Source organism: Passer montanus, unplaced genomic scaffold (assembly GCF_014805655.1).
Source record: "Passer montanus isolate IOZ18808 unplaced genomic scaffold, ASM1480565v1 scaffold21, whole genome shotgun sequence".
Lineage (NCBI taxonomy): Eukaryota > Metazoa > Chordata > Aves > Passeriformes > Passeridae > Passer > Passer montanus.
In genome coordinates this window covers 12226054-12243146 of record NW_024366703.1, presented here as the reverse complement: position 1 = coordinate 12243146, position 17093 = coordinate 12226054, and the positions used below count along the sequence as shown (strand labels likewise).

Genomic DNA, 17093 nt, shown 5'->3' with positions numbered 1-17093 from the left:
AAATTTTACTTCTTGGAGTTTTTATAACATGTAAGTCACTCATGAATGTTAAAAATTCAAATGAAGTTCAAAACAAAACCAAAATAGCTGAAATAAATTATACTACACAGTAAATTTTATTACAAGGGTAGATATGCTTCTTGATTTACATTACACTCCAGTTGCTACACTCAGGCTATTAAGAGAGGAAAAAAAATCAATTCTGAAACAGGAGCAAGTAAACTGAAAGAACACAAGTTTCAGCTTTAAAAAAAAAATCACTTGAAGATTTACATATGAAGTAGTTTTAATTATCTGTTGTGCTACATAGAAATAAAATGTAAATCTTTACCATAATTCATTATTCTGTTCTGGTATACAAACCAATACAGGGTGCCAAAGACAGTTTTCATCAGAAAGCACAGTGCAGAAAAAAACTGGAATTCCAAGTAGGCTTGCTTAAAAATATTAAACTTCTTCAAACACATCAGGGTATTCTACATGTACACCAACATCCTGTCTAACTTTGTTGCAACAGTAATTGTTTTATGCTGTGGAAACATGTTAGTTTAACTAGGCTATGTTCAAAAATGTATAACAAGATTTTTTTTTTTCATTAAACACAAACCTAATTTTGCCAGACAGTGCTTTGCTGCTGAGGCTGAACCTTGCAATTTAAACTGACCCTCCCAATTAAAACTCAGACACTTGTGAATCTTTCATTTACACTTCAGGGAAGAAAGGAAATAACTAGTAGAACAGTTATTATTATCTCCAGATTCAGCTTTAAAATTGGTAGAAAATTTTGCTGCTCAGGCACAAGTTGAGATCAGACTTACAAGTGTGACAGTTATAAAGAGATATAGGTGCAGGAATGCAGCTGATCCTAAAGCAGGAAGGTCACTGCTGTCCTTAGGGACAAAGATCAGACCAATAGCCAGGACAGCATTTTAAGGGTATTTGCTTTTTCATATGCAGGCACTGCTTTCCAGAATATAGGAGAAAATGATGGAAAAAAAGAAAATACATCAGCTTAAATTACAAAAATCCCTTGCCATAAAATTAGTTTCCTGAGACTGAAGAACATGTTGTGACTGCTGTTATTAATATTTGCATAGCTGTCAGAAGCCCAGGCTTTATGACTGCTTACTACTTCAGGGACCATTGACCACTATTTGAGGTGCTGGCTACAGTCTGAGTTACAGCTTTTCAATAAATGTTACAGCCTTCAAATTCCATTACCAGTGGAGTCTGAATTACACTGACTCTCAAAATAAAATAAAAATGAGCAGAAACAAGTTATGGGGCTTTGTCATATATTCTGTTCAGAAAACAAGCTTATTTTAAGGCAAGAGAATTTTCTCATGGAGTGCTCTTTAACTGATATATAAGACACAATGCACCTAAAGGTTTGGGACTGTCCAAGACAGTCCAGCATAAGTGTGCATGCTAATCACATCCTCTTACTTGGACACTTCTTTTAATATCTGCTAACAAAGATAATTTATAGAGATTTCCTTTTAAAAGATGTAGAAACTACTATTTATGAAAGTCTCACTGGTTAAATTTAAGTGTCTTTATCCATTCTTACTCACCAGCAACTCTGAATTAAAGGAAATGGAGAAAAAGTGTGGTATAACCTGTTAGAGTAATTCAACAGGGATATTTCCACACTTGTGCCAGTATATAACTATTACACACTTCTGAGGAAAAACTGGCACCTGCCCCTTTCACAGCCTGGTCAATAGACAGTAGATCTATTTGTGGAAACAGCTCTAAGCTGAAGATATCCCACAACACCACCTTTCTAATGACCCCTTATGCAACTATGTCACTTTTCTGCTTCTTTCCTCAAGGAAGATTTTACAGCTAAATAAAATGCCTTGAGCATCAGGAAATTTAAATGCAGCGTCAAAAGGGCTCTCTGAGGGCTGCAGAGATCACCCAGCTGTGTTCCTATGGACAGGAGGGTGATGGAAACCTGCAGAACATTTCAGAGGAGAGCAGCAGTACAGCTGAAAGAAACTCAGAATTTCCTACATAGTTTCTATGTTTTCAAAGTAATTCACTGCTATCCAGTGCTGAAGAATTTGTATTCTGAGGTGATTGGGATCACCAGTGACAACAATGAAATGGGTCACTGCCTATCACAGACCAGTACACCTTAAAGAACTGTTTTAATTGACACCAATATACCATTTTTTCAAAGCCAAGAAATCATATTTCCTAAGAAGATATTTTGTTTAAGAGCCTCCAGGGATTTATTAACATTTTGGGAAAAAAAATCCCAGCTTGCTGAATAGGTAACATGAATAATAACACTATCTGAGGAAGCAGCTGTGAGCCATTGATCCCAATAAACAATCACCTGCTGGGATGGACAGATTTTCCTTATAGTCATGAAAATCTTGGAGATAAATTAATGCAAAACCCGAGATAATATAGGTGACTTTAACGGAAAGTGAACCTAAATGTCTTGTATAATGAGGAGAGCTGTTTCTTTTCCTACAGAAAAAGAAAAGAGCAGTGACTCCAACACCCAAATCCTCCCAATGAAAGAGCCCAGAAATCTTAGCTCCAATGCCAGCATAACAGGAGACACAAGAGCAGAGAGGTGAAATGCATACCAATAACACCAGTGGTAATAACATCAATAACACAACTTCAAACACCAGTTTAAAAGGAAGTAAGGTCACTAGCTCTGCCTCCTTAGGAAATCAGGTTTTATATAATGTATTCTTGACAAGTTGTGATGAATAATGGAAATACAGGAAGGCTGGTACTCAGACTGTACTTGAAAAATGCTCAGTGTGCTGGAGTACTTAGTCCTCTACAAAAGCATTGTGTAAAAGGCATGTGTCAAATTTTATGTTGCTACCTTACTTATTAAATGAACAGAATACCTCTCAAGGAAGTCACAATAGTTTCCTTAGGTCTAACAGGATTAAATAAAGCCTTCAGTACCAAGTTAACACAAAATATCAGGTTTTTCCCAGTATGGTACGACCAATGCAGTGTGGCCACTGCAGTGAAAAGGACTACAGTGCAAATAGACAAATACCAACCACTTTTGCCTGTTATGAAGGTTAAATCTGGTATGCTACGAGATGAAGATGTAGAAGCTCATAACTATTACACCTGATTTAGTACTGGCCTTGGAAATTTAGCCCCTGGATGGGAATGAACCATGACTTCCTTCTCTTAACTGAATGTCATAGGAGGTTTCATATACTTTTAAAATTTCTACTACATGCAGAATTATAAAGTTAGCATACAAAACAAAAACTGTTTTATCTGGAAAGCTCCCTGCTCCATTTATCATTTGAAGATTTTATCTGCTGCTAGTGCACCAAACACAAGAAATATATACTGGTAACGTTGACTTCAAATATTTTCTCAGAAAAGAACAAATTACAGCATAAAAAAAAGGCTGAGAGCTAAATAATAATCTCATTCATTTAGAAAGGCAAATACAGAGGACAAAATTAAAATCCCAAAACAGCTTCCCCAGCTGGACCTCAGTATTCCTTCTTGGTGCATCAAATTGAGTAACTTAATTTCTAGATGGAGTAAGGACAGGACAGGAATGCAATAATCAAGCACCACCACATCTGAGGCAGAACTGTCTAGATTGTTGAATTTCAATGTGCCTCTAAAAGAAGAAAAAAAAACAAACAAAAAAAAACCCCAAAAAAAAACTATGTAATCACAGCGGACAATGAAAATTTTGATTTAAAAAAAAAGAGATGTATCCAATGACCAGGGATTCCCTTCATCAGGGTGTTATGCTGCAGTGGAAACAGCACAAGGAGGAGCTGAGATCTGCCAACATCTGCCACAGAGCTGCACATCTCAGGAATGCATCACCTTAATAATGTTTGTCTTACAATGATGATACAGCCACCTTGCAGCCGTAAAGGTGAGAGGAGAGTGTAATGCATTTACAGCTGAAATTGCTCCATGGATTTGTTTAAGGAGTCTGTTTGGCAGCTGAACTTGTTCTATCCTTAGGAAATGGGAGAGAGTGTAAAACACCCCTAATAGGAAGACTAAAAGAAAGCAGTTAGTCTTAAGGGTTTGTTTGGATTTTTTAATAAACTAGTAGAATCATAAATGTTAGTAAGCTGAATAAATTCATCCTTTGACACTGTTAACACATATCTACAGTCACTGTTCAGGTATGTGTAGACAACTGTAGCTTTACTTAACACAACAAAAACATTTCTCTGACACTTTAGTCAGAAGATGACTGCTTTAATCCAGAACACTTTATCATATATATCTAGACAGATATACAGAATACATTTTTGTATTTATTTTTTTATTATATATATATCCCACTTTATCATATATATCTAGACAGATATACAGAATACATTTTTGTATTAATTTTTTTATTTTATATCTATGTGTGTGTGCATATTTTTATACATAGATTATAAAGTAAGGTTTAGTATTTTAGAAAAATATGGAACATTTTTCCCACTAAAATGGAAATTTTGTAGGGTATTTGTATTATTAACTGCAAAGTATTTTGAGCTTGTACTTGTTCCTGAAGAAAATCTTCAGGAATTATGAAATTATCATTTTAACAACTTAATTTTTAAGGCTTAATTCGATAAGGGTGCAGTCAAAAGCCATTCATCCACATAAGAATCTCCTTCATTGATGCAGGGGATGCTGTGTTCACAAGTGCAGCCATAGTAATTATTAGTATAAATATTGCTGGAACACCACAGGCCAGGGAGGAATCATGATTGCATTGATTTTTTTGAGTTTGCTACTGCAGAGTATCTCAGTGCTCCAGAAAATACTGAATGAAATTGATTCCAATGAAGTCAAAGAAGAACATAAATTCTAATAAACTATACTTAGTCTTAACTGAAGTCTGTGATATTGCAATCTGATACAGTCACTCAACATTTAAAAAGTCAGAGGCTCCAAAAGCCAATTATTAACATTCAAATACCCAGGTACATACAGATTTGTATACCATTTTCTGTGTTTACATCTAAATGCTGAAGTTATATTACAATTAAACACGTATGTTCAACAATTTGAATTCAGATTTTAAAATCGACAGCCTGAAGTCTGACTCACTGCTGAAAGCTAAAGCACAGAATCCTGGAGTGGTTTGGGCTGGAAGGAACCTTAAATACCACCTCATTTCAACTCCCCTGACATGGGCAGCACCACCTCCCACCAGGCCATGGTGCTTAGAGCTCCATCCAGCCCAACCTTAAAATCATACTAGGACTGCCATCATAACATAATTATTATAGACAGAAAATACAATGTGCAAATAACTCTATTTGTATACTTACTGCATGAGTGAAATCATGAAATTCAATGTAAAGCTGAAATAAAAATGTCTCTAAAAGCACAAAGAAGTTACTAACCTGTATTTTGATTGGCCAGGAGAAATTGCTGACATACACATAGAAAGTGATGTTTGGGTTGCTTCGAAAGTTAAATTTTTCACAGGAAAAGCTGTCTCTGTATTCCTTAATATTAACCTTGGAAACAACAGGAATCTCTTCTCCAGATATTGTTCCAGCTAAAAATTTTTAAAAGCTCAGGTGTAAGTATACGTATTTGAGAAAAATATTAATCATCATTAAAGATGCCAAAGTAAATTTGCACAAGAAACATAAATCCTTAATTGCTTTTGGTGTCTTCCTCTAAAACAACCTCTTATTATAGTTTACATGGCACATTAGGTATATTTATTATACATATAGAGAATTCACAGAAATTTTTACCTTGGTTTTAAAAACTATATGCAAATTGGAAAAGTGACAGAAGTAGCATGAATTTCTGCAAGATAGTTATTATGGTCAGCTTAACAGATAATATGCTTTCCTTCATAATTTATGTTTCATTTCAATAAACAGCTCAATAAAATCTGTAAGGGAATTTGTCTCCATCTTGCACTTTTGCTGTCAAGTTTTAATTGTTCATGAAAGCGTTAATAACGTAACTAGTAATAAACATTTATTAGTTTTTGCAAATAAACGAGTGACTGAGCTAAGTTAAAACAAAGGAATAAATAGAGTTTACTAACTGGTATGGTAAAGACTTCAGAAATGCACTGATGAAGAAATTCATGAGTTTAAGAGAAACTCTGAACCTTCTTTTAAAAGATTTTTTAAAATGATATCATTTTAAGCATCATGCCTCTCCTTGGATGTGTTTTCAGAAAGTCAATAGAACCAATTCAGAAAAACTGTCTAAATTAAAACAAAGAAGAGTAATGGGGTTCAAAGCTGGAGAAAAAAATAGATAAGCAGCTCTTTTTATCAGCATACACAGAAGAACTTTATTGTTTGATATCAATGTAAAGGTTAATAATTAAATTTTTAGCTTGAACACTGAAACAAAGAAATAAAATCTCAGTCTCTGCAGTAGTTAAGGAAGCAATTTATCTTAATTAAAATCACAGCATTTCATAACACTGTCATTTAAAAAATTTAAATACGCTACAAGCTTTTCCTACCAATGTAATTTTAATTGAATAGGAGAGAAAGTCAACATATTAATGAAGCTTTATTCAGATTGCAAATTATCATCTGAGGTTTAAATAATATAATTAATAACAGCATAATGATAATGGCAAAAGAACACATTTGGCAAAGTTTTATTATCAAAATTAGCAACAAAGAGACAATCAGGTTAAAATAACTCAAAGGATCATGAAATCATTTGGGGAAAAACTCATCTGACCAAAATTCACTCTCACCTGTAGAACCAATAGACCACGTAATATTGAGGTTAAAGTTGTTTGATGCATTAATTGATATATCCAAATTTTTATTTGACTAGGGAGAAAAAAAAAGGAAAGTTAACAAAACATATCAGAATGTATTGCACGTATCTCTACTACGCATAACTAAATACAGCCTTTTATTTATCTTCCAGTTTTCATTTTAAATATAACTAGAAATGGCAATGATTCACTGCCAAAGGCAATTCTCTCTTTTGCTTTGGTAAGAACAGGGTACAATTTAACATATAACTACACAAGTTATGCTTGTAGTTTGTCCTAAGCATAACAAAATATTTGTCTTTATAAATTCAAACAAGAAAATATATGGCAAATGCCTACATTCTAATCAAAAGCCAAAAATTACCTTCTGCAACTAAAAATGTTTTCTCAGCAGAAGGGTATACCCCTTCAATTCATCTCAGGAAGATATTAAACTTGTTATTCATGGCAGCAACATTAAAATAAACCAACTGATAATTGCTCAGAGTATCGATTAAGCTGAAGTACAGCTACCATTTAGAAAAAGTTCTCAATGAAGGCACTGGACTAATTTTGCAGCTCTCAAAAAAATGTGAACTATCTCTAAAACCTTATAGACACTTTGAAAACCTTTAATCAACATCAAATACAATGGAAATCTTAATTCTGAGTCTCTAAAACTTAACTAAAATTATTAACATTTTCTTACCTGTTCTGGATTTGCTATAAAGTTTATGGCAGTGTGATGACGATCGTCCTCTTGTAATAAGCTGAAGGTAAACTGATAATCAATCAAAAGGCTGTCTGTGGGCAAAACAAAAATTTAAAATTATAAAATAAAGTGCATACATATTAGTTCTCTATTATGCAAGTACCTGGAAGTTTATCATTCACGTGGATTTTAAGTCATGGAGAAATCTACAAGTCAGAATTATTCACACACATTTCACTGCTGAAGTGTTTGCATTATAAAGTCTTGAAATTATTAAAACTAAAATTAAGTTAAACAAAAAAATTAATTAAGAAAAAATAATTAAATTAAGAAACAAATTCTAAAATGGGATCAAAGCAGCAATTAGACATAACCTGAAATAGCCATTCTTTGTGAAATAATTATTCCAAAATATGTATTGTGTTGTTAGAGCATTATCAGTTTCCTAATTTCACTCGGAAATAACTAATTACTAAGTTTAAAAAATCTGGAAAAGTTGCTTCTAGACTAAAATTATATATTATGAAGGCTTATTTATTGTAGTAAATAAAATTGCTAATAACTACATGGCACAACGGAACTTTGAAGAGAAATTATGTGACCATCAATTGTTTCCTTTCTAAACTGACAGAATTTTAAGATATTTCGTTAAGTGGCAAGTGATATAAATTTTCATACAAAGGGAAAAAGGACTTGTTTAGTATTGCTCAAAAAAATTCTATTTTACTGCCCATTGGCTTTTGCTCTACACGTTTTTCTTGCACCCTGTGAACGGAGCAGAGCCGGCCAGGCAGCTCCACACGCTGCTCACTAACGATCTGCTGGGCTGGCAGAGGGGCAGAAGAGAGACACAGCCACCTTCAGGTGATCCAACCCGTGCCTAGCCCTTCCTGGCAGGAGCAGAAAATGATGGGGACAAGTCAGAAGACAGAAGTTATCTGAACTATCCTGTTGTGTTTCCAAAACCAGAGGAAGGAGATTAACCCTTACTTGGGTCATAGCTTGAGGAATGACTGAAAACGAACTTTTCTACAGGGGAAGGGGCAGAAGGAGACTCATCAGGGTAAAGCAGCTTTCCAGCACCTCCAAAATGTAAGAAAGAAAAGGTTAGCAGGAGTCACTGTTGTTGAAATTTATAGAGGGACCCATCTACAACCCCAGCAGGAAATGTTCAGTGCAGAGAGTTAAGAATCAACACAGCCCTCAGAGATGTAAATTGTGATAGCAGATAAATAGTCCCTGTGCAACAGACAGCTGTGAGCCAGAGGTGGGTGTGGTGGATGCATCTTGAATGCTCTGTTACATGGGCAGATATCTTCAGATTGCACAGAAAAAAATCTTCTAAATTTTTTACCATTACAGTTCTACAAGAATCAAAATCTTGTATTTTTCCCTCTCTCACAGAAAATAAGGAGGTGACATATAAGAATACATCATTCTGATTATTGTTTTATGCATGTTAAAATATGGCAAGTCATCTCTAGTGCTACAACCAAGTGAATAATTGTAAAGCATTATTTTGATCCCTGGTCTGCTGACATTCTGCTAGTCACCAACACCACACAAACTGTGTAACAAATAAAAAATATGTGATCATAAAAACAAAATCAGTAAATACAAAGAGAGTGAAAGATTAAGTCAAAGCAGAAGAAAAGCTGTGTCAGCCTTTTGTTGGATTTAATAGTTTGCTTACTGCTGACAATCACCTTTTCTGCAGCAACACATCATCTGAAAAAATACACTCTGTTGTATCCTATGGGAAGGCTGACTTAGAAAGAGAAAAAAGACCACTATATTGTCTTAATAGTTAAAGAAAATTGTTTTGGTTTGGTTTTGTTCAGGGTTTTTTGGATTTTTTTTTTTTTTTAATCGAACAAAAGTGAGTGTGGAAAGAAAAGTAGAAAGTAAAGGTTCATAGAATATCCTGAGTGTGGAGGAACGCAAAAAGGAGTGACATGAAAGGAATTACCATGACATTCAAAGATGAGAAGTTCACTTTCTCTATTATTAGCCACCATAGTTTTGTTATTCAAATAAGAATCTGATCCACATATCTTAGCTAACAAATTTTGACCAGGTCTCTGCATGTTTATGAAGGCAAAAGATGAATAAATATGAAATTAAAATGCCCCATTAATTTATTAATAGTACTCTACGCTTCTATAGTTATGCAAATCTAATTAATAAATCTCATTGACTATTGTGCCATATCTCCATGCTTCACAATAAGATGACCATGGTACCAGAAGATTTTTAAATGTAACAGGACTGGAAAAGATGGCAAGTAAAGTTTGACTCCTATTAAATTAATTAATAAACCCTTCAATAATCATGAGTAGAAAGGCAAAAAGGTTAGGAATAATGTATAGATATGGTCAGTCTCCTGATCTGGTCAACTTGGAGCTCATCAAAATACAGATGACTGTTCAGCATCAATCTTTGCAAACAGATTTATTGTAAAAGGTGTGGTAGATCAGCACCACAGAAAGCACTCCTACAGAAATTCAGGCTACAAGATGCAAGAAGCAGCACTGACAAGCTTGGGCAGGATATCATTTATTTTCTCATAAGATATGGAAAATTACCACTTAAAAATGTCACAGTCTTTTTCCAAGCACAAATTGTGTCCTCTCAGAAATGCAGAGTATCAGCTAGAAAAACCAGAAGTCGTATGTAAATAATATCCCAACATAAAATAACATTGGAAATAGACAGAGGACTCTTGTCTCCCAGTCATGAATGAACAGCTCTTCTGCCTACAAGTTAAAAAAAAATTAAGTAATTTACTTTTAAAACAATATGACTTTTTTTTCCCCTGGGGTTTGCTGGTGGTGGTCGTGTTGTTGTTCAGTTCTTTGTTCTTGGTTAACTTTTAAATAATTTTTAAATGTATGTTTTACTTGTTAAAAGCCAACAAAGTATGCACTGATGTTTTAAGGAATGCAAGAAAAATCCTGACACTTAAAAAAGAAGTTAAACTACACAGTTCCTCTTAAATTTACCATCTGTAACAAACCATAAAATTAATTCCACTTTTTCTTATTGCATTCTTACATACAATACAGTTGAGAGTAAATTGTGAAAAGCAGAGTTAATTATGTGTAGAGGCTCTCCTTTTTTACCCAAAATTCCCAAAGTTTTTTGTTGTGTTATTAATTAATCTATTATTTCATTGTTGATCAATTTGATACTTCATTAATAGCAGCAAAGTTCAGTAGGAAGTCCCACACATTTTCCCCTCTGTAGCACTCAAAAGCCTTGAACAACACAGCTTCAAGAGCAGCTCTGAGAGCCAACACAAGAACTCGCCTTGGGATTCTTCAGGGTTGCCAAAGGATCTCTAAATTACTCCAATTCCACAGAGACCTGCCACAGGACAAACCATTAAATCCCTGCCTTGGCCTGGGTGCCGTAAAGCAGAAACACTCAGAGACAATTCCAACTCAGGGAAGGTACCTAAGGTGTTCAGGGTGACTTGAATGAAGAGACAGCAGGGCCTAAGTGCAGGTGGGTGATTCAACAACACAAATCAACTCAGGTGCAAATCAAAGAACTGACACTGAGCAAATGCTCCTTGCCATCTTTCTGAGGACTGCAGAAGTTTGCTGAAGAAATTTCATAGGTTGGAGAAAGGTTCACAAAACTTCAAGTAAGATTTGTCTGGACTTATTATTAAGGTGAAGATTACAAATCTTTGAAAGTCTCTAAAGTTAGATTTTATTATAATATAAATTAGCAGAACTAATTTAAGAAGAAATTCAGAGTAGAAATTAAAAGGGATCATAAAGAAGACTCTACCCATTGCACCCTGCTGCTGTGTCACTATCCTTCCTCACTCTCTCCATCTGTTTCATTCTGTAACTTAGGAGACTCTTCCCCCACATGTATTCAGCAGCTGCCAGGGAAAATATCACCTCCCAAGCTCCACCTTCTGCAGACTGAAGCAGGCAGAACAGCTTTCCTTCCTACTGCCAAACCTCTTCCTGAACATAATATATGCCAATGCATCAAAGTGCACATAAACTAAGCAGTTACACAGTACATCACACCATATTTCCCAATTCATAGTCCCATTCAAACTAGAGAGCTTAGCCTCAAAAGCAGTGCAAAATTTAAACTAAAAGTGCATTCTAAGACTATGATCTGTTCTAGACAGCTAAATGTATACGTAGCCAAATATATAATAACTAAATGTAGAAATAGCTATTTAACGTACATTCAGTATATCCTGTTGATATATATGTTGTGCATATTTATAATCAGGAATGTGAAGAAGCCAAACATTCTACTCCATGTGGGTTTGTTTCTACTTTAAATATTTAAGAAGCCACCATAAGTAATTTTACCCTTTACATAAACAAATGAGACTTTTCCTGTTTCTGTTTACCAAGACAGAAACACAGCAAATCTACTCAAGCAGGTGACTCAAGCAGTAGGCAGACAGAATGTAAAGAACCACATTCTAGCCTATAATCTCCTGAACTTCTACAATTCCCCAAACTTTTATATCTAAAGTTCCATGGGAAAAGTTTGTGAGGACATAGAAACCTCTCTGCAAACTCAGAGCCCAGCTCACAGCTCCAATCTTAATTCCCCAACGCACAGCACAGTATTTGGAATTCACAAGCTGGGTTTTTTGAGCCAGGAGTCAGCCCAGAACAGTCTAATATCTGTTTCCAAGCATTTTGCTTCACTTTATCTTAGAAATCATTGATTAAAGTAGAAAAGAAGTGTTGGGAGATAGGACCACAATACCACCCTGACATCATCAATGGTCAAATATTACAAAGACTTACAGTTATTGAGTTTTTTTCACATCTCTATTTTGATTTTTTCAAAACCCTTGACTACTTTCACAGTCAAAAGAAGTCATTAAAATCAATTCAAAATGCCAGTAATGAGCGTGTGCGAGAACATAACAATAATTAAGTGAAGAAAGATATTCAATGAAATAAGGAAAATTAATCTTAAAGCAATCCTTTAACCCTAGTATCACTGTTAATTTTCAAGAAAACTCTCTGTTTCATTAATAAAGGTCAACAACTTCTTATAAGGATCATATGGTTTAATATTAAAGTTTTGTACTCATATGCAGAAAGGAACAGAGCAATTCCCACACTTAAATTTCTGTATTGGAAGAAAACTCTGATGTTTAAAACAACAGAATACTCCCAAAAGAACAAAGGCCAGACAGAAGTTCTTCAGTATTTCGAGAGCACCTCTATACTCTGTGAGAATATACAATTACAATGGTAATTACTTTTAAAAAAAGTAATTAGATTGAATATGTTTAGTATAAATTAGTGACAAATTTATATTTGAAAAGGTATGTTACAGGGAAGTATTACGACTGTAAAATGAACCACTACAAATCAAGGGAGCCTGTAAATTATTTTTGGGTGAGTGCTCCCCTAATGGGCAGCTATTTAACACTTTGTTCCATGTTCAGTACTCAGTGTTGGGCCCATGCCTCATTTACTACGTGCTACACAAGCCCTTTTCTCAAGATGGAATTAATTTCTAATGTGGCTTTCTATAGTATTCATCACTATAATTTTCTAAGTTCTTCACAAAAGTTAATGAATTTGTTACAACATTACTGAAGATGAGAAGGCATTTGAGTGCCATTTTATAAGACAGGAAATGAAACAAAGAGACCAAGGACAAAACCATCTATTAAAAACGAGCAGCCAATCTGAAATACCTGTACTTTGATTTTTCATAATACTTTGAATTATATAACACTACATGTGAACATTGTTATTTGGCAGCTCCTTCCATCATTCATTGTAATTCTTTCCACTTTTTCAACAAAACAGGAGAGGAACACACATTCAACTTTCCATTACATTATCACTGATTTGTTCCCTACAAATTCATTCAGTGCATTGTGGAGTGAAAGTTCCTTGGGAACTGGTACATAGCAGTATTATTAAAAACGGTGCAATCATGCTCTAATAAAGAAGCAAATAAAAAATTATTGTGACAGCAACCTTCATTCTTCCACTATCCTGCACCGACTGCCTATGCAGCATATTTCAGTAAAGGGGGGTTATTAAGTAATTTAAGAATCAGGCTGGAGTGAATTCTAGAGAACCACTTCTGAGCTATCTTTACCTTTAAACAAATCATTCCAAGAGAGTATCCCAGTTCACTGCATCTCTCAGCAGGAGGGAAGAATGAACCTACATTCCCAAAAAGGGATCAAGAACATTCCTAACTGGACACATTCACGGCTTTTCTAACTTTGGCCATTCTCCCATGGTTCCCCTCATGCTTTTCTTAACACATTTTAAAAGCTGAACAAAATGGCAAAACAGTTTCATACATATACAGAATTTCTGAGAAATGTCTATTCATTTTAGGTCCAAAAGTTCAAGTTTAGCAAAAGCTCTAAGCTAAAAGTACTGCAATGTATATCAGCCAGGTTTACAAAAGGAGCATGGAACTAGACCCACCCACCCACAAGATAATCTCATTCTCAGCTACAATCTAATTATCCCAGTTTAAAATATTAGGTAAGGATCACATGATCTTTACTCAATCAATGACTAAAATGGGGGTTTTTTCACATTTTTTCTGATAATTAATAATTTCTATTTTGTGAATAAACCCCTCAAAAATCTAGTGCTGTTCTATTTCTACTTCCTGAAATCACTTAAAGTTGTAAGAACCTCCATCATGATTGCAACTTCAGACTCATCACAGTCTTCCCACACTTTTCTATTTAAGGATCTGTCTATTCATGCTGATTCTAAAATTCATACTCTCACCTCTTCATTGCACAGGCAGTTTGTCTCTCTCCTCCTCTTTCTAGTGATTGGTCTCTATTTCCAGCAAGACTTTGTTGAGAACAGAACTATTAATATTCCTCTCTATCAGTACAAATGCTGCTTTTGAAACCAAGTACCATTATCAAATGCTATAAATCATATTCATCTGTGACCAAATGAAATTCTCCTTGTATTACATCAAAGTTGGGGGTTACCACCAGACCTATTTTCTGTCAAGATAATTATTTTGAACTTTCAGAGCAGCTGCCTGATTCATTCCTCTGTCGTCTGTATCTAGCAGTCATCCACTGCCTCATTGTCATTTTTATATTGAATATGTTTGTGTCTGACATTACTTGTCCATTGTGATAAAACAAAAAGTCATTTACTGTGAAGTCTTTACTAAGAACTTGCATTTTATTGTATGTAATCAGAGCGCAATGAGCTTCAAAAACCCCAGCATTTACTATTTATATGCCTTTTTCCATTTCAAGAAAGAGCATGGGAGAATGAATTTCATTAAAAGTTCAGAGTCTTTAAAAACATACAGCAATAGCAAGTCATTGTTTCTTTTACTATACTTTACAAAAATGTTCTGGTCTAAAAAGCTCAAAAAAAGACTGAGGGATTAGTGTCATAATCAGAAAATTTGGTAACTAATTTTTATTTTAAATAGAAATCTTTTCTCTTATTAAATTCTCAGCTGCTATTTGGAAAGGTCTAATAAGCTGTCAGTTTTGATCCTAAGAGAAAGGCAGAAAAATCTACCTGTATTAGAATTTTACTCAGCTAAATTTTGCTTATTGTCTCAGGCCACTCTGTATTGACTAAAACTTTCAGTGGATGATAGAAATGCATCATGTTCAGAAGGGTAACTTGATTTTCATTACTGAAAATAGAAAGACCTAGAAGAGAAGGTTCATTAAGTCTGGACATGTAAGTTTCACAAGGCTAGTCAGGTGAGATGTATCTCGCCATAGCTGCCACAGAAGTAAAAGTGTAGGTATGAAAATGTCATGGTAAACATGGACTTGTGGCTGGATAGATCCAAACTCTGAGGTACAGATAGAGTCACCTGAAGCCTTTTAACCGTGCAATCTCAAGATGATGTTCCTAAAATTTTTAAACCCCACACCACAGCCAATTGTTTTTCCTAAATATTTAATTAAACTCTTTCCTGAAAATGCTGTAACAACTGATGGGTTTACTGTGAACAGCTCGAGAGACTTTTCCAGCTCTGCTCAAGAACATGGTCTATAAACAAAGTGTGGAAAGCAATGGCTAGGGAATTCTGAGCAAAATATTAGCAAATGAAGCAGCAATGAAGAAAAATAAGTGCACCCATCAGCAGGTATCCAAATGTCAGTTGTAGGAAAAAGTCTAGATGTCTCCAATGATGGAACATTTCAGAACTCACAGCACAGTCTTGTCAGAAGTCTGTTATTACCTGACAGCAAGGAGTACACAATAAATGTACTTTTGTTATGTCACACTGGACAATCTTTTTAATCCCTTAAATCTTGCAGTATTCATAAAGTGTTAGAAGAGTGAGGAGAGAAAATGGAAATAAAAAAACAAGAAAAAAATCATTAAAATTATTATCGAAGAAATTCAAATTTCTCTCTCCACGATTTTTTTCATATTGATCTAAATGCATCACCAGCTTTGTAATACTCATATTAATATTACAATTCTAACATGTATTTTTCAATAAACCAGCATCAATACCCACTAACTGGATTCTAATTTATTGCTTTTGTTATACACTCTCTACACACTGAGGCGATCTCTGATCTGCTTTTTCTGACAACAGAAGTGGCACTTCTAAGAAACAACAACGTTAAATTATTGTTTGACTTCATGTATTATTGCCAAAGAGGGATGTTTCTTGTCTAGGAAAGCAGTAAATGAAAGCAGTCAGATTTTCATGCTATTTTAAATCTTGCTCTCATAACTTTCAGTTTATTGTATAATCCCTAAAAGTCTACTACAACTCCTTTTAGAAATAATTTTTGAGAAGCTTCTATTTATACATGGATCAATGCTGAAAATATGAGCATGGCAGAAGTAGAAATGCAATTTTTAAATTGTTTATGCTCTTATACATGTAGATGCTCAAGCTTTGCTATAAACTGGGAACAGTCAGAAGTTAATCAGACAATTACTTCTGCATTTTCATTAGCGGAGCTTTTATCCTGCTTCTCAAATAACAAACACAGATCTTAACAAATAAAGAACAACCTCTTGTTACTCAGGCCTTCCAAGGAGACAGAAGGCTCTGACAATTTATAAAGTGTGTACTTTATAAATTGTCTCTAAATATGCACAGATAAATAGGTGCTCCTGCAATATCCCAACATTTTCAAAATTCTCTTCCTTCCCTTTTCTCATTATTTAGTTGAACTTTGCTTAAGAAATTCTAAATCCACAACCCAAATGTCAGAACACACCCCAAGCTGCTTGACTCCACATGACTTGTACAAACTGCACAATGTAACTTGAAGTTGAGATGTTTCCACTTTGCTGTATGCTATCCTATTTCTCAAACCATGTTCAACTGTTAGTTCTGAGAAGTAAAATCTCTCATAGCAAATAAAGGAAAATTGCACTTCATACTAGATAGAAATTATGTCATATACCTCCCTGAGCAGTGTCCTCTCTTTTAAAGTCACAAATTACAACAGATACTTGTACTGTAATAAATATAAAATGCTACATCTCCATGCAGTAGAAACACCATTGCATTGCAACTTTGAAAAGAAGAAGAACACAAGCACTTTTTCCTTTAAAAAACCATTAGGTATTTTTAGAGTAAAATCTGTTGATTTCATTAATAACATTCTCACTCAATAATAACATTGTTCATGCTAAGAACTGAGTGCAA

General features: G+C 34.5%; 1 protein-coding gene across 4 annotated transcripts in view; it reads right to left on the bottom strand.

The window, feature by feature from the left end:
* Positions 1-17093, bottom strand: part of ATRNL1 (attractin like 1) — a 436152-nt gene that overhangs the window by 252250 nt on the left and 166809 nt on the right. For all 4 annotated transcript variants that reach the window (XM_039709188.1, XM_039709189.1, XM_039709190.1 and 1 more), the window contains exons 22-24: positions 7434-7528; positions 6719-6797; positions 5379-5536 (exon numbers count right to left, since the gene is read on the bottom strand). In XM_039709188.1, coding sequence (XP_039565122.1) covers positions 5379-5536; positions 6719-6797; positions 7434-7528 — 332 coding nt within the window. The remainder of the gene's footprint in view (positions 1-5378; positions 5537-6718; positions 6798-7433; positions 7529-17093) is intronic.